At 38.4% G+C, this 22,913-nt stretch overlaps 2 protein-coding genes across 5 annotated transcripts in view; both read left to right on the top strand.

Annotated features, from left to right (window-relative positions):
* The first annotated feature begins 483 nt into the window (after positions 1-483).
* stn1 (STN1 subunit of CST complex) lies at positions 484-17,586 on the top strand. Its single transcript, XM_038269971.1, has 9 exons — positions 484-728; positions 4,003-4,098; positions 4,253-4,330; positions 4,430-4,600; positions 6,684-6,789; positions 15,338-15,488; positions 16,810-16,932; positions 17,010-17,082; positions 17,173-17,586. Exons 1-9 carry the CDS (start codon positions 596-598, stop codon positions 17,328-17,330), a joined length of 1,089 nt encoding a protein of 362 aa, XP_038125899.1. The 5' UTR covers positions 484-595; the 3' UTR covers positions 17,331-17,586.
* Positions 17,587-21,012: 3,426 nt separating this feature from the next.
* Positions 21,013-22,913, top strand: part of sh3pxd2aa (SH3 and PX domains 2Aa) — a 169,166-nt gene continuing 167,265 nt past the window's right edge. For 3 of the 4 annotated variants that reach the window (XM_038269978.1, XM_038269977.1, XM_038269976.1), the window contains exon 1: positions 21,013-21,554. In XM_038269978.1, coding sequence (XP_038125906.1) covers positions 21,459-21,554 — 96 coding nt within the window. In that variant the 5' untranslated portion in view covers positions 21,013-21,458. The remainder of the gene's footprint in view (positions 21,555-22,913) is intronic. The other variant, XM_038269979.1, reaches the window with a different exon arrangement.

Below are 22,913 nucleotides of genomic sequence, written 5' to 3'. Positions count from 1 at the left end.
AAGATTTCAGCTGTTTTATATATATTTGCAATTATAACATTAGCAGTATTAACATTATTATTATTAACAAAATACATTTTGTTATTATGATATTATTAAACCGTTTAAATCAACAGTTTCACCACCACTTTCACCACCACTTTTAAAATATATGTTCTACTAGAAAAATTTCTATATTTTGAAAAAAAATATTTGACATAAAAAATTTTTACTTTCACACGGTTTCTAATTAAATGCAAAAGAAAGGTTTTAATGAGCCTGTTTGGTTTATTTTGAAGGGTTAAAAAAAAGTCTAAGCTTATTATAAGAACTTATTTTTTCTATACTTTATTTCGATTCACATATTATTTTTTCAAAAGATTAAGAATGATTCTAACATTATAAATCATTTTGCCCGGTTAAAAATAACCGCTTCCTGGTATTTGGCTGTAAACGCGCCACTCACAACATGGCGGACACGCAGTGTTCCTACTGGGCGTCCATCTACACACGTGACTTTCTCCGGGCGCCAGCTTGCCATAGTGAAACCAACATAAGTTTGAGCAACAGGAATGTGAAATCGGCCGTTTAAAGGGAAATCTGGTTCCATGATGAAATGCAGGCAGCTGCGATGGATCCAGCCGAGGAGCCCCCGTCCATCTTATGGGGACTCGACCCGGTTTTCTCTGCATTTGCTCGGCTTTTTGTCAGAGACATCCTGCAGATGACCGAGTCCATACAGGTTCCAGGTAAAGGCAACCATCTGACCTCAACATCTGCCTGGTAACTAATGGCAACCTTTAAACCACGTTCAATATGTGATCGAGTAGTTTTTAGCTTTCTGTTTCAGCCACTGTCAGTTCAGATTAGGGTTAATCTACTCTGATTCTACACACCACGGATCCAGCATATCTAATCTGATAAAGGAATACCTTGGTTCTCCACCATAGGTGGGAATGTGCAGATCTAAGTCAGATTTTGTCTGGAAGGATAGGAAGAAACCACATGCTTCTCCTCCTCCTGTCCTTGTTGCCCAGAAGTCTTCTATTATTAAAGTGGAAACACAGTCAAACCCACCTGCTGCAACTGCTGAACAAGCTCTGCACTGGTGGTGACTTGATTCTGTAGTAACGCCCTGTAATGAAGCTCAGGGGCGGATTTAGGAAATTTGGGGCCCTAGGCAAAGACAGGCATGGGGCCCTCTGAATTGAGAAGACAACGCTTAAAGCCAAGCTTACACTGTTTGATGGTGCATTGTGCATTGTATTGTGTACAGGGAATTACAAGCGGCGATCAGATTCCACGACCACCTCCCGATCAGGAATGGTGAGGTTGGAGAGAATCAAGCATGTTTGATTTTTTTTTTCTTTCGACCGCCGTGTGTGAGTGAAATGGAGTTCTTTCTGTAAAATTGACAGACCGTAGTAGCCATCTTTGCTCAGCCATGTCTTTGTCCAAATATGTCGTCGCCTTTTCTTTTTAGGGCTTTCAGCACAAAATTGCACAAATTACCAAGGCAGCACGTTTCACTCTAGTGAGCTTCATATTCCTCTTCTACTGGTTTGGCTTCAGGACAGACAAGTCCCAGTAGCGCCATCTCACTGCGAAGCTGAGTCCGACGTTGTTTTTAGAGCAGGTAGAGATTGGTAGATCGCATCAGAGCATCGTGTCGAACATACATCGTGAGCTGTGAACTCGCATGTACAACAAAACCGCAGGGTTTCTTCGTACAGTGTGAGCTGTAGCTGCGTGCAACGATTGAAAAAAAAACGCACAGTGTATGCCTGGCTTTAAAATTTTATAGATTTAATATTTGTTCTAGGTTTTGTCCCTCTCCTCTTATCCCTTTTCTTGCTGTTTTCCTCTCTCTGTTTTCTGATGTCTTTTCTTTTCATATTGGCAATGTGCTCAGCTTACTTTTCATGATGTCTCAAAAGGAATCAAAGATTTTCCATCACTAAGCCCATTCTAACTTAGCTGATTGCTCCTTCCTGTGTTTTAAAAAAAGGCAACGGCAAAAGAAAATAACCAGTCCTTCTTTTCACTGTAGACAAGCCATGATCTGCTTATCTGTTCTCCATTTTTCATTTGGATGAAATATTGGCTGCATGAATCATGACAGCAGACAAGATAGAGGAGAGCAGGAGGCGGGGTTACCAATCTACTTGCTCTGGAGAGCAGAGTTTGCTGCTTTTAAAGTCTTCAGTAGCAGGAAAAAGTTGCTAGATTTGGTACTAATTGCTTTTTTGTAATAAAAATACTAGAGGCATCTGAAAACTTGCTTAATATGGCGACAAAAGTGCTAAGTTGGCAACACTGCTGTTCCCGCCTTTTCTTTTCTAAGGGTTTGCTGCTGTCTGTTTGGACCTTCCTGAACATGTGCAGCAAATGGACTGACCCAATATGGTGGACACTGAAGGGGGGTGCTGAGACACACTCAATACTATAAGCGTTCTGATAGCGCAGGGGTAACCAATTAAAAATCAGCGGGGTCTGAATAAAGAAAATCATCAACCAGTAAAGACATTTTTAATTATAATCTGTTACTGTAAACAGAATTTAACACTGAAATAAAATGAGGTGTTTGTGCATCCACGTTATACATTGAATTTGAAAATATAAAATATATTAAAAAAAATTGAAAAACTTTCCATTTTAAAATCTTACGGGTTTTTGAAGTCGAGAACAACAGTTGTTCAGTTCGGTATATAGACATTTTCCTAATTCACTTTTTTTTTAAATATAAAAACTTAAACTGGCTGTTATTTTTCTTTCTCTTTTATGCTTTAATGAGAGCAGTGGGCTTTAGGCTGCCCTGCAAGGCTTTAAACCTGGGTTTGAATGGAGACTAAGCCATTCTCAAGCACATATCAAGGTGCTCATATTGAGCCTGGATCCATATTTATTTTTGATTCTGTTCATGGTGGAGAATCCTGCTTCACAGCAGCAGGTTGAGCCAAACATCCTCTAAATGTGCAGCGTCATCTTTGAGCACCATTTAACTTTTCTTTCACCAGTTCACCGCAGTTCTTCCAGCAGTCCACACTTTCTCTGCTCTCTTTTTCTCATCATCTTCTCCTTCTTTCCCATCGCCCGGCTTGCCACAGGTTTGCTGCTGTGTCTTAACCCTCTGGTGCATAGTGGTCACTGTAGTGGACAGCTACTACAAAGTAAATATCTCTTTAATTCTATGGTTTCTATAGTGAAACCTTACCGTCCAGCAAACACATATAGGCTCCCCATTGTAAGACCCTTCCTAAGTACACTTCAGGAGACATTCAAGGCAGCAGCAGATCCTGAGGAATTTCAGTCACTTCAGTAAGCTATGAGTGTCATTGATTTCCTTATTCGTTTCTTAACATTGTGCCTTTATAATGTAAAAAATTAAACAAAACATGTTGAAATATTTTTCAAAGCATAAAATGAATCAATGGTCTGCATTTTTTACAACAGAATACTAGATCATTATTTTTTTTTTATAAATTCATAATATTTTATATTGAGTTTTCATGTGCACATAGTCCACTCCAGTGGACATATCTGTAACTTCATGAAACAACAATATTTTTGGGAAAAAAAAGTTAAAAATCTTTTTTCATGTCCTAAGAATAAGAAAAAACCTTGAGAAAAAAAAATCTTGATCAAGGCTTTCATAATTCATGCATCAGAGGGTTAAAGTAGCAGCAGCAGCAACCCAGACTGACAGCAGCTCATTGGATCATTTGAATCACTTGTAGCCTGGTGCCGGACACTCAGGAGGGCTTTACCGTATTAACAGGAGAAGCGGTGCAAGTGACATTAGACACTATTGTCAGACAACATGCCGTAATTTAAATGTTTTAAATCAGGTTGGGTCTGGATTAGCCAGCAGGTGGGTCTTGACCATTGAAGTGGAGTTTTAGATGCAACTTTAAGAGACCATTTCAAATTGTACTAATTGTTACTTAATATGTTAAAATACCCAAGTTCACACCAGATAAGCCGGTTAAGTAATTAATTTCTGTTGCTGTTTACTTTTTATAGGCATCTATTTCTACAACTTTCACCCGATCTACAAAGTGGATGTTCTTGGAACGGTTGTTTACAAGAGGGAGAGAGACGACTTCTTCTGTTATGGAGGTACTGACGCATCCTCTGTGAGATCTACTGTGGAAATTTGACTATTCAGTGTTTTTATTTTGGGAAATCTCAGAATCCATCAGTACCATGATGGTATCATATACTTTATGGCTGCCTGTCGTCAAACTAATGCTTGAATATTTTGTGTCCACAGTGGATGATGGTACGGGTGTTATAAACTGTCTGTGCTGGAAAAGTAAGCTGCTGAAAGAGGAAGAGGATCCCAATAAATGTCGGTCTAAAAGTGCCTTTAAAATCACTTGTGTGGAGAACTTTAACGCGGATGTTTATCAGATGCTCTTTAATTCTGTGGTGTTTTTATGTTAAGCAGGGACTAAACACAGTGATGCAGACTTTGGAGGGTTCAATCCGGTGGCCGAGCTCAGGAAACTGCGAGAGGCCCAGCAGAGGCGCTGCCGCCTGGACATCGGAGAGCTGATCAGGGTTCGAGGACCGGTGAAGACGTCGAGGCAGCAGAGGGAGATAATGGCTTCCACCTTCTGTGAGTGTCTTCCGCAGACCGCTTACACAGATATAAACACTTCAGTTAAAAAAGTGCAGATGTATTTCAGATGGATCGTTTATTATAAAGCACCTTCACATGATTTCAACTCAAAACACGTTTAGATACTAGTGTTGCACCGATGCCATTTGTTGGCCCCGATACCAATACCTGGCTGTGCAGTATCGGCCGATACCGATAACATCTGTTTGAAATTGATGTGTGTGTATATATGAAGAACTGCGTACTACTTTGATGTAAAGTAATTACCATCATGGCTTTGTCAAGCTGCTGCCTACCTTTGTGAAGCAGGAAACCGATTAATACACCGATACCACCCGATACTGCTATCGGTATCGGTGCAACACTATTAGATACATGATTAGATAATTAGTAAAATATAAGTAATAAGTAAAATGATGCAGAGAGCAAAATGGCACACGGCGTAATAAAGTTAGTTACGATCTAATAAATGTAAATAATTATAAATATGAAATATTAATTTGATTAGTGTGTATAGTTTAATATTTTTTAATAATCCAATTTTAATAAAGTATATATTTGAGCATTTGATCTGTTTAACCTGAAAGCACATGAATGAATAAAGTTTCAGAAATATAAACAAAATGATAAAATCCTTCTAATTTATCTCAGGATTAGTCAATTTGAGAAAATACAGAAATTGAACTCTTCTAATGGGTTGTGGTTAATTTCCATAATTTTATATCTGTATAAAGTTTTTTTTACAATCAATTATGTACTTAAATATTTATTTGTCAGGCTTTTAGAATTAAGAAAATTAAAATCTGAAAATTTTTATAATGTAAAAAAAAACTGAAGGTAGTTAAATCATTTTATTTGATGATTTAGAATTAAACATTTTCTGGGAATATAAAACAGCTAAGGGTTTAATGTAAGTAAAATAAATCGATTTGAAGTATAGTCAACTATTTTATTCGATTATTGAACTTCATGGAAACTTGATTTAGTTAAGGTACATGCAACAAATCAATTTCAATAAACTAATATTTTATGTACTTGCATTTAATTTGGTTATTCAGTTTAAATCAGATATAGTCTCTATGTCAGATATGTTATATATAATTATTTCCTAATATATAGGTTTCAATCAGAACAAAATGTAAAAAAAAAATAAAGTCAAACTAAATACACACTTGGTTAATAATTCATTTAAATAACCTAAGGTACATATGTTATATTACATATTTTCTTTTTTATTTGATAAAAGTCCATTAGAATATATGACATTAGATTTTGGTCTTTATGTTGATAAAGAAGTATGGAGGGAATTTTGTTCCATATTGTTTTAACCAAAGAACAAGTTTTGTAAATTACAATTTGAAAAAAAAGCAACCCAGAACAAAACTTTGAAGAAAAAAAATTCTAAACAAAAAAATAAATGGTTTTGAAAGTAATTTTGCTGTTTTTGATATGTTTTATATTCTTTATTTTTCACATTTTAGGTTTATGAATTGCCTTCTTTTTAATTTGTGTTTTACAGATCACATTCTCTTAAATTCAAGTTACTTAAAGTTATTTTGAAAGTGACACTTTAACAAATACAGAAATACGTATTTTCTGCTCACTCCAGCGGAAGGGCCGCCCCCAGCAGTGAAGAGAATCTGACCTATAAAACTCAGTTAGAAAAGAATGCAGTTTGTAAAACTCAATCTAAAACAGGGAAATAAAAATAATAATAATAAAAAAAAAACTATTAATCCATTCACAATACATATTATCTGCTTGCAAAAATAATGGAACAAATTTCACTCCATAGTTCCAGGAGAGATAACCTGATTAATCTGCTGGAACTCACACTGTGTTACATTAGAACCTAATGAAAAACCCAGCATTTTAGGAAGACCTTCAGTAACCCCAAACTCTAAATCCAAGATGGCTGCCTCTCATATAAAAAGCATTTTTTGTACCTCTGTCATTTTGAATCACAAACCCAGAAATAAAACACCAAATATGAAGATATTTAATGCTCTTTGTGGACTCAACTTTTTTGTTTTTTTTTGTTTTAGAAGAGCTACATGTGTTTGCATCCGTATGTTTGCAGATAAGGTGGACGATCCGGTCATGGCGGTCCAGATAGCCTGGATGATGGAGGTTCCTCAGCTCTACAGACAGTTTTATGACAAACGCTTCGAGCTCAACGCAGCAGGGTACAGAAATCCACCCTTTAATGCCGATAACCTCCCCCTCAGATCCTTGAACAAAATTCAGTAACCATTCATTCATGTTACAGCTGGAAACAGTTTATAGCAGTCTTTATCCATTCCTCGTTAGATAAAAATGTCTAAAATTTTCTCTGATTGGGTTTAGTTCTGGACGGTGAACCTCCACCACCGTCTCAGCTCTTCTGTGACATTCTGCCCTGTATTTAGCTCCACCCATCTCAACATAGACTTTCTTCATTTTCCCTGCCACCGCAGGATTATGCAGCCACCCCCATGTTTTACCATGGCTGGTGTGTTAATTACTGCAAGAAATGAAATTTTAGTGAGTCAATTTTTTTTAAAATAGCAGGTTAGTCAGACAATTGGCCAACAGAATAGGAGGATTTATATTTAACACAAGTAACACAACTGAATAAAATCCATTTATCTATTTTAAGGGGAAAACTAATTCCACTGGCAGACATTCTTATTTACCTGCTTGAATTAAGGACAAATAGACTTATTTCAAGACATTTTAAGTTGTTGCAGCGGTGCTATGCATTATTACTATTGTTGCCATTTTTTGGCCCTGATACCGATAGCCGATACCTGGCTGTGCAGTATCGGCCGATACAATCTGTTTGTAATTGATGTGTGTGTATATATGAAGAAATGCATACTACTTAGATGTAAAATAATTGCCATCATGGCTTTGTCAAGCTGCTTCCTACCTTTGTGAAGCAGGAAAAAAACGAATACAAAGTGAATCCAGTAGAACTTTTTATTTCCTACCTGGAATGGGCGACATTAGTTGAATAAACTTTTGGCTCTCAAAATGGTATCGGTGCCCTATTTGTTGGTACTCGCCACCAACAAAACACTAAAATGCCACCATTTTAGTGCTGTATTGTGGCCCCGCCCGATACTGATATCAGTGCAACATTAGTTATTAGTTTATAACTATAAAGGTAATGTCGTAATGTCTGTATGTTAGCAGGAATGTTCAGCTTTCGGCTTCATCGAGGGCCGTGCAGCCGAAAAATTTAAGCCTTTCAAATCAGTCGACATCGATAATTATGATTCTTTACTTTTTAGTAGCCTGGGACAAAAAAGGCTTAATTTAAAACTTTAACTAGAGATAGATCGATACTCTGGTACACCAATATTTATTTTTTTATTAGCTGATATTTGCAGGCGCCGACTAATTCATTAATGCATTTAGCAGCTGCTCTTCGAGGTCACGTGAACTACATGCATGGCTGCTCCCTCCATTTGTGATTTGTTAATAAATGTTTTATTTTGTTTATCCATTTGATATGGACATCACATATATATATAATTTCAATTCAATTCAATTCAGTTTATTTATATAGCGCCAAATTCACAACACATGTCATCTCAAGGCACTTTACAGTTCAACCAGATCATACAGTCAAATTGATACAAAGTTTTCTATCTAAGGAAAACCAGTTGATTGCATCGACTCATTGACTCAAATACAATCCCCCACACTAAGCATGCTTGTAGCGACAGTGGAGAGGAAAAACTCCCTTTTAACAGGAAGAAACCTCCAGCAGAACCAGGCTCAGTGTGAGCGGCCATCTGCCGAGGCCGACTGGGGTTCAAGGAGACAGAAGCAGAGATACAAAAAGCAGCTGTAAAAGGCGGCCCCGTCCAGGAAACACACAGCCAGGCAGACGAGCTCCAAGGCAGCTCCCATGTCAGAGGACGAAGAGAGCACATCCACTCAGTCACGGTCAGAGAAACAGGACCACACTGGAAAACAGGCCGATCTCCAACATCTATAAAAAAGGGTGTTGATAGAAGCAGCACAGCTGATGTTTCTTTCCAGGATGGCGTCACAGCCAAACAGGAACAGACGAGGCAAAGCTACTCTGAGGAAAAGCAGAGAGAGCAGAACGTTAGAGATTGAACTAACAGATTCTGCAGAATAGGAGAACAGAGAGAGAATGAAGCAGAATGATGAAATGGGGGTCCCTATGTCCTCCAAAAGTCTAAGCCTATAGCAGCATAACTATAGAGATAGCTCAGGATAACCTGAGCCACCCTAACTATAAGCTTTATCAAAAAGGAAAGTTTTAAGCCTAGCCTTAAAAGTAGACAGGGTGTCTGCCTCACGGACTAAAACTGGTAGTTGGTTCCACAGGAGAGGAGCCTGATAACTAAAAGATCTGCCTCCCATTCTACTTTTAGAAATTCTAGGAACCACTAGTAAACCTGCAGATTGAGAGCGAAGTGCTCTGTTAGGAACATAAGGAACAATCAGATCTCTGATATAAGATGGAGCTTGGCCATTTAAGGCTCTATATGTGAGAAGGAGGATTTTAAATTCTATTCTTGATTTAACAGGAAGCCAATGAAGAGAAGCCAGGATAGGCGAGATATGATCTCTCTTTTTAATTTTCATTAGAACTCTGGCTGCAGCATTTTGGATCAGCTGAAGGCTTTTAACTACAGTTTGTGGACTTCCTGATAGTAAAGAATTACAATAGTCCAGCCTTGAAGTAACAAATGCATGGACTAGTTTCTCAGCATCACCCCTGGACAGGAGATTTCTAATTTTTGCAATGTTCCTCAGATGAAAGAAGGAAATTCTAGAAACCTCTTTGATATGGGATTTAAATGACAGGTCCTGATCAAAAATAACACCAAGATTTTTTACTTTATTATCTGAAATCAGTTTAATCCCATCCAAATGAAGTGACTGGCTAATCAGTTTCTTTTTCAGAGACTCTGGTCCAAAGACTATAACTTCTGTTTTGTCTGCATTCAGGAGCAGAAAGTTAAGAGTCATCCAGGTTTTTATGTCTTCAAGACATGCCTGTAATCTATGTAATGGGTTGGCTTCATCTGGATTTATAGACAGATATAGCTGGGTATCATCAGCATAACAGTGGAAATTAATCCCATGCTGTCTAATCATTCTACCGATTGGGAGCATGTATAAAGTAAAGAGAATTGGTCCTAGCACTGATCCCTGTGGTACTCCACAGGTAACCTTTGAGCGTGTTGAAGATCTATCATTAACATGAACAAACTGAATTCGATCAGATAGATAAGATTTAAACCAGTCTAGTGCTGTTCCTTTAATTCCAACAAAATATTCAAGTCTTTCTAAAAGAATATTATGGTCAACTGTATCAAATGCAGCACTAAGATCTAACAGGACGAGCACAGATACAAGTCCATTATCTGAGGCCATGAGAATATCATTAGTGACTTTCACCAGAGCTGTTTCAGTGCTATGATGAGCTCTAAAGCCAGACTGAAACTCTTCAAAAAGTTCATTATGGTGGAAGTGATCGCAAACTTGTTTGGCAACTACTTTCTCAAGAATTTTGGATAAGAAAGGAAGATTGGATATAGGTCTATAATTGACCAAGTCATCTGGGTCAAGAGACGGTTTCTTAAGCAGAGGTTTAATTACAGCAACCTTAAAAGCTTTAGGTACATATCCCTGTAACAGAGATAGATTAATCACATCTAAAATGGAGGAGGAGATCAAAGGGAATACCTCCTTAAATAACCTGGTTGGAACTGGATCTAACATACAAGTTGAAGGCTTAGATGAAGACAATAATTTTGCTAATTCAGAGAGTTCAACTGGATCAAAGCAGTCTAAACCCGGTTCAGATTCCATGACTACCTCAGGTACAATCGCGGATAGAGGAGTGCTTATGATCTTATTTTTAATAAGATCAATCTTATTTATAAAGAATCCCATAAAATCATTGCTGCTAAGAGCAGGTGGAATGGACGGGTTAACAGAGCTATGGCTCTGGGTGAGTTTGGCAACTGTATTAAAAAGAAATCTAGGATTATTCTTATTCTCCTCTATTAATGAGGAGAAGTATGCTGCTCTTGCTTTACAAAGGGTCCTCTTATACAGCAGTAAACCATTTTTCCAGACTAGGAAGGACTCTCGCAGGCCTGTGGAGCGATATTTTCTCTCCAGTTTCCTAGCATTTTGCTTCAAAGTACGCAGCTCTGCATTAAACCAAGGAGCAAGCTTTCTATTTTTAATGGTTTTCATTTTCAAAGGAGCTGCGTTGTCTAAGGCAATACGCAGAGAACTAGCAACCCCATCAACAAAATCATCAACCTGTGAAGGGGAATAAGCTAAGCTTTTGCACTCTGCAGCACTGCTCAGTGACACAGAGGAGAGAGAAAGTGAAGCAGATTCTTTAAAATTTATAACTGCACTATCTGATAAAGATCTACTAAAATTGAACCTTCTTTTGGGGGAGGAGAACTCTGTTAAAGTAATCCTGAAGGTTATTGGAAAGTGGTCAGAGAGGACAGGGTTGTGAGGAAATACTGTTATTTCTTCACATTCTATGCCGTATGTCAGCACAAGATCCAAAGTATGAAGATGAGAATGCGTGGGACTATTCACATTTTGAACAAAGCCAATAGTGTCTAAGATAGCATTAAAGGCTGCTCTTAAGCTATCGCCTTCAATGTCAGCATGGATGTTAAAATCTCCCACTATGATGACCCTGTCAGTATTTAATACCAAATCAGAAAGGAACTCTGAAAACTCATCTAAAAATTCAGAGTAAGGACCTGGTGGACGATACAAAGTTACAAAAAGAAGAGGTTTTCTTGCCTTGAAATTTGGATCAGGGAAATTAAGGGTTAAATGTTCAAAAGAGTTGTAGGTATTAATTGTTTTGGGAGTAATCAGTAAGTCAGACTGGAAGATTGTTGCTACTCCTCCTCCTCGCCCAGAACTTCTGGGGATGTGAAAATTTAAATAGCTTGAAGGAGTTGCCTCATTTATGCTCACATAATCCTCTTGCTGCAGCCAGGTTTCTGTAAGGCAAAACAAGTCAATGTGATTATCACAAATCAAGTCATTAACTAGTAGACTTTTAGAGGAAAGCGATCTTATGTTAAACAGACCGCATTTAATTGTTTTAACTTTTTCCCCAATTGGAGTTATTTTGATTTTAATTAGATTATCATGATTTACTCCTTTGGGAATCTTTGCTAATTTATTAGATTTTGGTCGTGGGCAAGACACTGTCTGGATGGAGTAAAGAGTGGGTAACAGTAGAGAAGCTGCAGAGATGTGTGTTAAACTACAACTCTGCTTCCTGGTCTGCACCCTGGGTGGTCATATATATGTATAAATATTAGGGGTGGAACGGTTCACAAAATCCACGGTTCGATTTGGTTCACGGTTTCGTGGTCACGGTTTTCGGTTTGGTTCGGTATATGTTGATTGTTAGGAAAATCTATTATGTCTTGTATAGTTAACACGTGTTGTACAATGCTTGCACACTGTTGCACTTTTGTCCACAACTTTCTTTCCACCGTCATCGTAGGTCACTCTAAATGCAAAGTGGTCCCATACAGCAGACCTATAAAGTGCTGCTGGCGCGTCTTCCAACTCCTGTTCTTTCCCACTCGCCATTCCGACACAATTCTCCACAACAACTGATTTTCTTCTGCTACTCTGCTTCGCTTCTTCTTCTTGTTTACTACTGCTGGTTGGCTTTGGTCGCAGTACCGCCACCTTCTGCTCTGGAGTGTAAACGCTTCGCCTATGAGAAAAAGGAGCAGCGCATGAACCGAACAAAACACACGCGAATCGGACCGAGACAGTCGAACCGAACGGTTCGGACGGTTTTCATAAACTGTTTTAAATAAATCTTTTGACATTGTAAAAGCTTATCGAAACAATGCCACAGCGAAGGCGTGCCATAATCAAAGCTAAAGGCGGTCCAACAAAGTATTAGAGTGAATGACCTTTTTTTTTTGGTGGGGACTTTTTTTTTTGGCCAGGCAGTGTATATATTCAAAGTAACATAAAACCACATGTACTGCTTAGGTGTGTTTGACTGTGGAGGGAGCTTATAGCACAAAATTAAACAATAATACAATAAGATTTTTAAAATAATTTTTAATTTATAAGAGCAGTTCAATCAAAAACCAATTTAATCTGCCTGATCTTTGCCCACTGTTTTAATCCAGTTAATCTCAGTGAGATTAAATGTATAAAGTTTTCAAAAGTAAAAAGCTTCTTTATGATCCTCATGATGTCACCTTATAGGGTTCTAGTCTAAAACCCAAACCCACTGATTATAAAGAGAAACAAAACTCTAGCGTAGAAGGAGAAGCTGAGAGGCCATGTTGTAATGCAGTGTGACAGCTGAGGAAAAGATCATAGGATGCATTTACAACAAGACATGAAGAAGGCTAGAAGGCTGTGTGATAAGATGGAAGCATTTTTTCCTTGACCTTGTTCAGATGTTTATTTTTTATTTTTTTTTATTGAAACTGATATAGCATTTCTTATTAATGTGACATGTTAATCATATAAAAGGAGGAAGAAGAAGCAATATAGACTCTAAGAATCAGCCTAAAATGATCAGCCAATCAGGGATCATTTAGACAACCCTGAACAACCCATTGCATTTTATTCTTAAAAGTGGAGAGGGCGGGTCTTTTCAAAAATCCTCCACTATACCTTTAAAATAATAATTATTGGCCTTAACAATCCGTATCGGTCGATCTCTAACCTTTAAAAGAAGGTCAGGCCTGCCAACATCCTAGCTTATTTGGTTCTATGAGGTGAAGAGGCTGAATCTGCCCTCTGCCTACATCCCCCAGAATGCTCTGCAGTTCTCCATTAGAGTTCAGTGAGGCGTCACCAAACCTTTTAATGCTTAGTGCTACTTTATGGTCACTGAGTCATAGGAAGGGTTACCAATACTGTCCTATGAACTGCAGGGGTCAGCGTTCACCTAAACTTCATACAAAATAAATTATTGTTTCTTTTAATTTTTAATTTTCTGTTAGATTTTGTGTCATTTTAAAATCTCTATAATGCAACTATGATTGAAAAACAAAAAAACACCATTATTTCAAACTTAGCCCACTCAGAAGACGCTGAGGGCCCCTCATGTGGTCCTGGAGGGAGCCTCTGACCCCTTGTAAAGAGCATCAGTTGTATATTCTATTCGTATTGATCGGGTGTCACAATATACAGCATGTTCTGCTGAAAAACATTAATCATTTTCAATGGACACATTTGATTTCAGTTGAATAGATGATTAATGTTTAAAATAAGAAATCAAGCTTCATAATCTTAATTAAAGTGGATAATATCCAATCATCTTATTTTAAACACTCCTTCCATTCGCATATAATCCTATTTAGCTGCACAGATTAAGGGTAAATACACTACATTTAAGAACTTTTGACATCTTTTAGATCTGTTTTTGTGAAGTATTGTTTTATTACCTCATCCTGCTTCATCCTGTCGGAGCTTCTTCTTTCAAACGCTTCCTGTTATGAACGGATATCTGTGAAGGGATCAAAGGTTGGTATTACGATTGTCATATTACTAAAATTTCAAAGTCAATATAGATACCTAGGAAAATATTCCACACTTGATACCATTGTTGATACCATGCAGCTAAAAGATGACAAATAATTAAATGGAATAAAAAATTATAATAACAGAAGAGAAAACTCTTTTATTTTCAATCTGGTCAGAGAACATGTAGTTCGATTAGTGTGTAAAAAGATGGAACACAAATAACCTAAATATATAAAATAATCTGACAATATTTTTAATGTGTAAATAATCCATAAATATAAAAATGAATTAAAGGAAGAATATTCAAACACTTGTCTTGGGAATCGATACCACTCCTCATTAGAATCTCTTCCAGATATGGCGTTTAGTGGCGTTTAGGATGTCGATATTTTTGATTGCGATATCGCTCTGAAACATGGGGGGTTCTAGACAGGGGCTAACGGGGGCCAGTGCCCCTGTAGGTCATGTCCTGGCCCCTGTACTGAAGACATAATACTCATTTTCTCAGTTTTCATCTGCTAAATGTTTTTTTTTCAAAAAAAAAAAAAATACTTGTTTTTCTTGAGTTATAATTAAGATTTTTTTTTTTTTTGAAAAAGGTAATTTTAACTTAAATTTTGTGGAAAAAAAGGTCAAATTCCTAAATTCTCAATTTATATTTACCTAATAAGTCATAGGATTTTAATTAAACCAAATTTATTAGAAATTTAACTTCTTGCAGCTCTCTTAATATATTTGAATCCCTTGCCCTTTTTTTTATGTCATGCTTTTCTAGGCCCCCATGAAAGCATGCTGGCCCCCTCCTGGCTCCCTCCTGGCCCCCTGGGACATTTGGTCTAGAGCCGCCACTGTTCTGAAACCTAAACCTGCTTTAAACTTTTCCAGAAATCCTCTGCTGTGGTTCTCTGTCGTTGTTATGCTGTTTATTCTCCAGCAAACCTCTGAGGCCATCAAAGAACCAGCCGAGTTATGCTGAGATAAAACGTCTCACTGGTGGATTTGATTAACAGTCTGTGGTGGTAACAGGAGAAAAAGTGAGAAGGATTATGGGGTGTGAACACTTTTTTGGTGTTTTGTACATCTGTTCGTCGTAACCTTTTCTCTCTGTGGATTAGTTTTGTTTAAAGTCCAGCCGGTTTCATAGTTGCCTATGTTGTTCCTCCTGTCAGCACAAACCTGACGCTGCGCTCGGATCCTTTGCAGAAACTCAGCTGAAAGTTCCCTGAGCAAAGCGACAAACATCATTAAGGACTTCCTGAAACAGAGGGAGGTGACCAAATTTAGACCGTACGACGTCCAGGATCTCCTGCAGCCTCTGATCTCAAGCCAACTTCAAACACAGTCTGCAGAGCAGGTGAGGAGGTCTGAACTTCTGAGTCTTAGAAATATTTTGCTGTGTAGAAAAAACAGCATAAAAATGTGTCAGTATTGATATGAAATTGCAAACTGGTTTTCCTCTTATCATTTATATGGAGTGAATTATGTTCCATTATTGTGAGGCAAGTAAAAAAAAACAAAAAAACAGGGTTTGTAAAGCACAATTTGAAAAGAAAAAAAAAAAAATAATAATCCAGGAAGGAAAAATCTTCTTAATCAAAAAAGGTTTTAAAAAGTAACCTTGCTGATTTCTCAGATTGTCTTTTTTTATTATTCTTTTTTTTTTAAATCAGATTTTATATTTTCAAATTTTTTCAGATTAAGTTTTAAGAATATAATTCTTTTCAAATTGTGTTGAATAGATGGCTATCCATCATCCATGACCTTTTTTTTCAAAGGATTTTTTTAATCAAATTTTATATTTTCAAATTCTTTCAGATTTAGTTTTATGAATATATATTTTTTTCAAATTGCGTTTAACAGATCGCATTCCACTATTGTTCACTTCAAACGCTCTCTCTTCACCAATTAAAAATGTTGTTGCTAACGCTCATGGGGAACAACAGAAATTCGTCTTTTTACTCCCCAATCCACAGGAAGGCCTGCCGCCAGAAGCGGAGAGAAGGTGATGTGTAAAATGCAATTTGAAAAAATCTGGAAAACACTTTAAAAAAAATGAAAATAAAATAGAAAAGTATCTCTCTAAACCTTTTTTTTTAACAAGTTATCAAAAGTTTTATTTCTGGATTGTATTTTTTCTTTAGCTTCCATTTACAAAAACATGTTACGTCCTTCCAACAATAATGGATTTCCAGCAGACCAATAGAAAGACATCCTCGCTTTTCACTCCAGAAGAAGCCCCGCCCCCAGAGGTGAAGAGAATGTTATCTAGAAAACCCAATTTGAAAAGAAGGCAGGTCATGAAAAATCAGAAACAGAGAAATCTGGGGGGGGGGGGGGGGGGGGGGGGGGGGGGGAATAAAGGAAAACAAAAATAAAGACAAAAAAAAAACATTTTTTTTTTTTTTTCATTTACAAAAGATGTTATGCACTTGCAACAAATATGGACCACAATTCACTCCATAGATGTGCAGGAGGGATAACCTGAGTTATCTGCTGGAACTTAAACTGTTACATTAAAACATTTAAACAAAAAAACTGCATTTTAGGAAGGTAATACCTTTAAAACGTTTTTTGATGAAGAATTTTTTTAAAGTTTCAGTTTTGAATTTTATTTTTATTTTACTTTTCATAATGGCTCCATTAAAGGCAGTATTTCTCTCCTGGTTGCGGTTTAGGAGGCTGTTGCTGGTCCGTCCGGATGCCAGCGGCTCTGCCAGCTCCTGAAGGAGGTCCTGCAGGTCCTGCAGAACGAAGGCGTGGTTTACCGTAAGGTCAAGTCCCAGGATGAAGTGTATACTGTAAGAAACCATGCTGGGGCCTTATCTTTAATTTGGGTGGAATTCCCTGAATGTCTGATGTATTTTCTGCTCACCAGGTGACCACACAAGACAAAGATCTGCTCATAGCTGTCAAAGATGTCATCAGGGAGGATTCAAAAAGAGAGAAGTGTGAGCAGACTTTCCTTAAGTAGTCGTTATTTGTCGACATTTTTCAGGATTTTCCTCTATGTTCTCCACATGTATCACTGTTGCACCTAGATGCAGAGAAGGGCTGCCACGTCCTGCACATCCTCTCTGCCGTCAGGCAGCGCTACAGCCTCAACTTGAGCAAGGCAGCTCTGGAGCTGGTCCTGAAGACGCTGGAGTGCGACAGTGACATCGTCAGCACCAGCGACAGCCACTACGTTGCGTTCTAACAGCCATGGCCCGGAGCTGAAAATGGAGAAGGAATCATATCAGCCGGTTGCTGATGAATCAGTGGTTCAGATTGATAAGGCGATTCAGATGTGTTAGAAATGTTGTACAAATGTTAGAAAATAAATAAACAGATGGCCGGATCAGCTTGTTCTGACGCCCCGAGGCGGGAAAGCCTCCTGTGTTTGTTAGGCTTCACTTCTTTGATGCTATCAGAAATATGTGCAGCTTTAAAATCAGTATTTTTTTAATCTTTTCTGGGGAAAAAAGTGGTCAAGAAGCATCTCTCTCTATCAGAGGCCCCCCTCCTTTTCTTCCTCTCCCTCCTCACGTCCATCTGTTACCTCCTTATAAAGCTGTCACAGAAAAAAAACATGAACATTGAAGCCCTGAACATTAAGGATGGTTATAATTATTCCTAACGTCAATCTGATGCCCTGACAGCTTGTAGAACCTCCTGCAGCAGCCAGCAATCGCAGTAGATTTCTGTCAGACTTTCTCACTCGTCATAAAGGAATTTGAGCTCACTTCTGTTTCTAGAGCTACCTGCATGTTGCCCAGCTCTCCATCCCTCCACCACTGTGCCCCTCTGTTCTGATACAGTATGCAGTTTGCTGCAGAGCATTTGGATCAAACATCTCACCTTAAAGGGAAATGCCGGGTATTTTTTCACATTGGGCCCTTGATTTTACGTTATTGCATCATGTTTTGTGTCATTTGGAGCTGTTCTGAAGATATTCCTTTAGGTTATATCCAAGTAACGTCTTCCTATGGGCAACGACTTGAAGGCACAAACTAAACTGTTCATAATTTATTCTTTATGGTACGCCAGCATCACTGTCCCCCAGAGATCCGCAGGTATATTATTTCTATTTCTATTTTTTTTTTTTAAACAAAGCGGCGTGAATATGACATCATCCCTAAACCTCCAAATGACACAAAACTCATATGGGTGAGAAAATCAGGGGCCAAATGTAAAAAAAAAAAAGGAAGTTTCCCTTTAAGGCTGGTCTTCCAGAAAGCTTATGTTTCATTACGTAATGACAGCTAACAAATGAATTATTCCCTAAGGGAGAAAATGTATTCATGTATCGGTTAAAGGTGCATATATGATAGTTTTAAAATGTAAACAGTTACTCGCTCTGTTTGCACATAAAGGTCTTTCTAATGTTCATTTTGATCTTTTACTTTTTTTTTTTTTTGTAATAAAGCTCTCTATATATTTGCCAAAACCGCAGAATTACATTCATGTGAATCAGTTTAAAAGTTGCTTTTTTTATAATCACTTTTTGCAATTTGGTTTCTAAATATTCTTAAAATCAGTGTCTTAAGTGCCATGGTTCTGCAAATATTGATGCACCCCTAGATCATAGGGCTTTGAGTCTAAATTAAATATGAGATTTGAATATAAATAGTTTCACAGTCACTGTTAAAGCCTGTGTACACCTGATAGCCTTTTTACCATACAGAATTACCCGACTAATTTGCATTACCAGCACTTTCCTTTCATGGGGCTTTGGTCACTCAAGCGACTTTAGTCGGGCTCTTGGAGGGGGCGGGGTTGCTAGGAACAACAAAACAAAACGTTAGTTTCAACAAAAAGAAAAACGTCGGTTTTAAGATGGCGGGATGGGTGGACTTAACAAGCCAGGGTGTCCACCCATCAAGCCATCTTTAAACCTACGTTTTTCTTTTTGTTGAAAACAAACGCAATGTTTGTTTGCTGTTGTCCCATTTGATGAACCATCCTGGATGAGCTGCACTACCTGAGCCAATTGTTTAGGTTTGTAGAGTCCATCTCATGCTACCATTATTGGGAAAGTACCACCAACATTTAAAAGTGACTAAAACATCAGCCAGAAAGCATTGGAATTAAGAAATGGTCTGTGGTCTCCATCTACAGAATCACTCGCTGATTGCCAATAATTTCCAACTGTTGTCTATTGGACTTCCTGGACAGTTGATTTCACTTAACTTATATTGTGTCGTTTATGTGTTCCCTTTACTTTGAGCAGGTTATCTTCCAGCAGGAGGAGGAAAAGTTGTTTGCATGTTAGGCTGCGTTTATGATCGCGCTCCAACTGTCAAACTTTAAACGTTGGACCCAATATTCAAAGCAGACAGATCTGGATTAGTTCAGAACTAGTCTTTATTGAACACTCAGCATGCGGCTACTAGTCAGCTGGAGCGGATCAACCGGATCCTCTGTAGAGTTAAAAAGGTGAGTGGAATGAGCAATCAGGCCAGCCACCAGTGCCAGGATCATGACACCAACATGTGATGTTGTTTCCATTTTTTGGCCACCATGTTACTATGGTAATATGCGTGATTGTCCTTGTCTGTGGCTTTCAGTGGGGCTGATGTCTGGATGCTGTGAGCTCTGTTCCCAGAGTCAAAGTCCTTTCCTGTATGCAAAACCAAGGCGAGTAAAATGGGATTCTGATTGTGTTGTTAGCCAAGGTCAGCTCAGGGGATGTTAGGATCTAGGATGATGGAGGAAGTTAGTTTTTCATTTGCAGAAACATCTGCACAACGCCGTCAACTCACAATCAGCCTGAAGCATTGTAAGCTATCAGGCTCCATTTTCCATGTTAGAATCGAGGCAGTTTGAACCTCAGTTTAAAACATGTAACAAGCAAAAGAAAACACTAATATCTGTGGGTAGCACTGCTGCCTTGCAGCAAGAAGGTTCTGGCTTTGATTCCCGGCCCGGGGTCTTTCTGCATAGAGTTTGCATGTTCTCCCTGAACATGCATGGGTTCTCTCCGGGTACTCCAGCTTCCTCCCACAGTCCAAAAACATGACTGTTAGGTTAATTGGCTTCTCTACATTGTCCTTAGGTGTGTATGTAAATGGTTGTTTGTCCTGTTTGTCTCAGTGTTGCCCTGCGATGGCCTGGCTACCTGTCCAGGGTGGACCCCGCCTCTCGCCCGTAGACAGCTGGAGATTAGCACCAGCACCCCTCGTGACCCCAGGAGGGATAAACGTGATGGAAAATAAATGTATGAATGTACATGGAATGTGTTCACTTTAGAAAAATAAACAAAAACACTTGATTAAAGAAAAACATTACATTATATCAATGTAATAACAAGAAATGAAAAACACTCAGAGAGAAAGAAACACATTTTTTGGTCCAATATAACTTTGGAGGCATTAATGCTTATACTGGCTCTTTTTTAGTTTATAAACCTAAATATAATTGTTAACTAGGCTGATTAACTTTTTAACTTTCAATTAGCTTTGTACCTTTTTTTTCTTAACTTGTTAACTTTTTTTCAAGTGAATTTACAGAATTATATCATTCAAGGGCTCATCTAATTGGTCAAATGCCAAAATAAGATGTACAGCCATGTAGCAGTATCTTTGCTGAATGGATGGATATACAGTAGATCTAGTGCTTCTAGATCTCACTGAGAGACGGGGGGGGGGGGGGGGGGGGGGGCTCTATTTGTAAGGGGGATGCAAGTGATCAGAAACGGAACCTTGCCCTATAACGGGTTAAACAGCTCTTAGGTTTTCAAACACTGACAAAGATATTACCATGAGAGCACCGGGTTTTCAAAATAAAAGTTTGACTAAGTGCATTGCATCGTTTGTCCGCTGGGGGTCAGTGTTGGGTCATTAGTCCACGCAGAGTGGTGAGCTCTGATTGGTCGCCTGTGAAACATCTGTATTCAGTTCCAGTGGCTCGTGTCTCCGGCCAGAAAGCAGCAGCTGACAGAGAGCTCGGTGATCAGGCAGGAACATGCCGCTGGGCTCCTCCGGATGTTTGGATCCTCCTGCTGCGGGTTCGCTGACAGGAGAACTTCTGGCGCCCTGAAGGAAGACAGATGAATGAGTCAGGATTAGGCTGCAGCTCGGTCACCATCCGCCTATTCCTCTGGGTGTTTTCTTCCCTGGATCCAGCCTTCCTGGATCTACCGTTGAGGATCCAGGTCTGCAGACCGAGGGAGGGCTGCAGACACAAAGAGGCTCACCTCTAACCCCCCCCCCCCCCTCAGTCTGTCTGCTCATATATCCCACCATTGAGAAGTTTCAGTCCATTTCCTCTGGTTGCATCGGAAAAGCTGGGATGCTGTGATTAGTTTTCATTCTGAGGAGGAAGCAGATCCATCCGGAGCGTCTTCATGCAAAGCCTGTGCAGGATCAAGATGCAATTCCGGACGGTGCTGGACGTGAAAGTTGTGGACGTGGAGAAGAGGCGGAATCCGTCCAAGCACTACGTGAGTCCTCCTCATGCTTTTCCGCCCCCTGGTTCTGTTCATACGAGGTGTGGGTCTGTGGCCTGTCCGCGGGCGCAGCGAGGCACCTGAACGCACCATTTGGTCTGCAGCTGAGGGGCTGCAGGCCAGGCTGCAACACACCTGCTCAGGAAGAACAGACAAGCCCCACTATAAGAGGAGAACAAGATTAGGGCCAATGAAGAAAAAAATAAATAAATAATATAATTGATTTTTAAAAATATTATTTCAATTCAGTTTATTTCTATAGCACCAATCCACAACACATGTCATTTTAAGGCACTTTACAGTTCACCAGATCATCCAGTGAGGTTGATTCATAGTTTTCTAGCTAAGGAAAACCAGCTGATTGCATGTTTCATATGGGAAAAAGGTCACAATTCTGACTTTAATCTCAGAATTCTCACATTTTTTTCCTCATACTTGAATGAAATTTAAAAATTAGTTAACTTTTCATTACATTTTCAGTGACCCTAATACTCTTCTGTACCATCTACATTAAGGTCCGAATTATGATATTAAAGTCAAAATTCTGAAATTAAAGTCAGTATTCTGACTTTAATAAGTCAGAAATAAGTCAGAATTCTGAGATTAAAGCCAGAATTCCGACTTTAATAAATCAGAAATAAGTCAGAATTCTGGGATTAAAAACAGATTTCTGAGATTAAAGTCTGAATTTTGAGAAAAAAGTCAGAATTCTAAATTTAATCTCAGAAATCAACCTGAGAAATAAGTCAGAATTCTGACTTTAATCTCAGAATGAATTAAACCGGAGAAATAAGTCAGATTTCTGGGATTAAAGTCAGAATTCTGAGATTAAAATCAGATTTCTGAGAATAAAGTCTGAATTCTGAGATTAAAGCCAGAATTCTGACTTTAATAAGTCAGAAATAAGTCTGAATTCTGGGATTAAAAACAGATTTCTGAGATTAAAGTTAAAATTCTGAGATTAAAGTAAAACATTTTGAGATTAAAGTCAAAATTCTGAAATTGAAGCCAGAATTCTTGAGATTAAAGTCAGAATTCTAAGAAAAAAGTCAGAATTCTAAATTTAATCTCAGAAATAAACATGAGAAATAAGTCAGAATTCTCACTTTAATCTCAGAATGAATTAAACCTGAGAAATAGGTCAGATTTCTGGGATTAAAGTCTGAATTCTGAGATTAAAGTTAGAATTCTGACCGTTTTCCCCCCATAATACAGTGAAATACTATTTAAAAATCAGTTTACTTTTTTTCTTCTTCAGTGGCCCTAATCGTCTTCCATACCTCTCTGTGGTTCCCCAGCTGGCAGGTTCACTCATATCTAGCCTTGTCCTGTCATGGCTGCAGCTCATAAACC

Source organism: Cyprinodon tularosa, unplaced genomic scaffold, assembly GCF_016077235.1.
Source record: "Cyprinodon tularosa strain WSP-4 unplaced genomic scaffold, ASM1607723v1 ctg746, whole genome shotgun sequence".
In the NCBI taxonomy this organism is placed as follows: Eukaryota; Metazoa; Chordata; class Actinopteri; order Cyprinodontiformes; family Cyprinodontidae; genus Cyprinodon; species Cyprinodon tularosa.
This window is presented reverse-complemented; position numbering and strand designations above follow the sequence as displayed.

What these genes read in the sequence shown, in the direction of transcription:
- stn1 (XM_038269971.1), top strand. Translation starts at nt 596, where the DNA reads ATGCAGGCAGCTGCGATGGATCCAGCCGAGGAGCCCCCGTCCATCTTA. An exon ending in CGAGTCCATACAGGTTCCAG is followed by an intron (nt 729 to 4,002) that starts GTAAAGGCAACC and finishes TACTTTTTATAG; the next exon opens with GCATCTATTTCTACAACTTT. An exon ending in GATAATGGCTTCCACCTTCT is followed by an intron (nt 4,601 to 6,683) that starts GTGAGTGTCTTC and finishes GTATGTTTGCAG; the next exon opens with ATAAGGTGGACGATCCGGTC.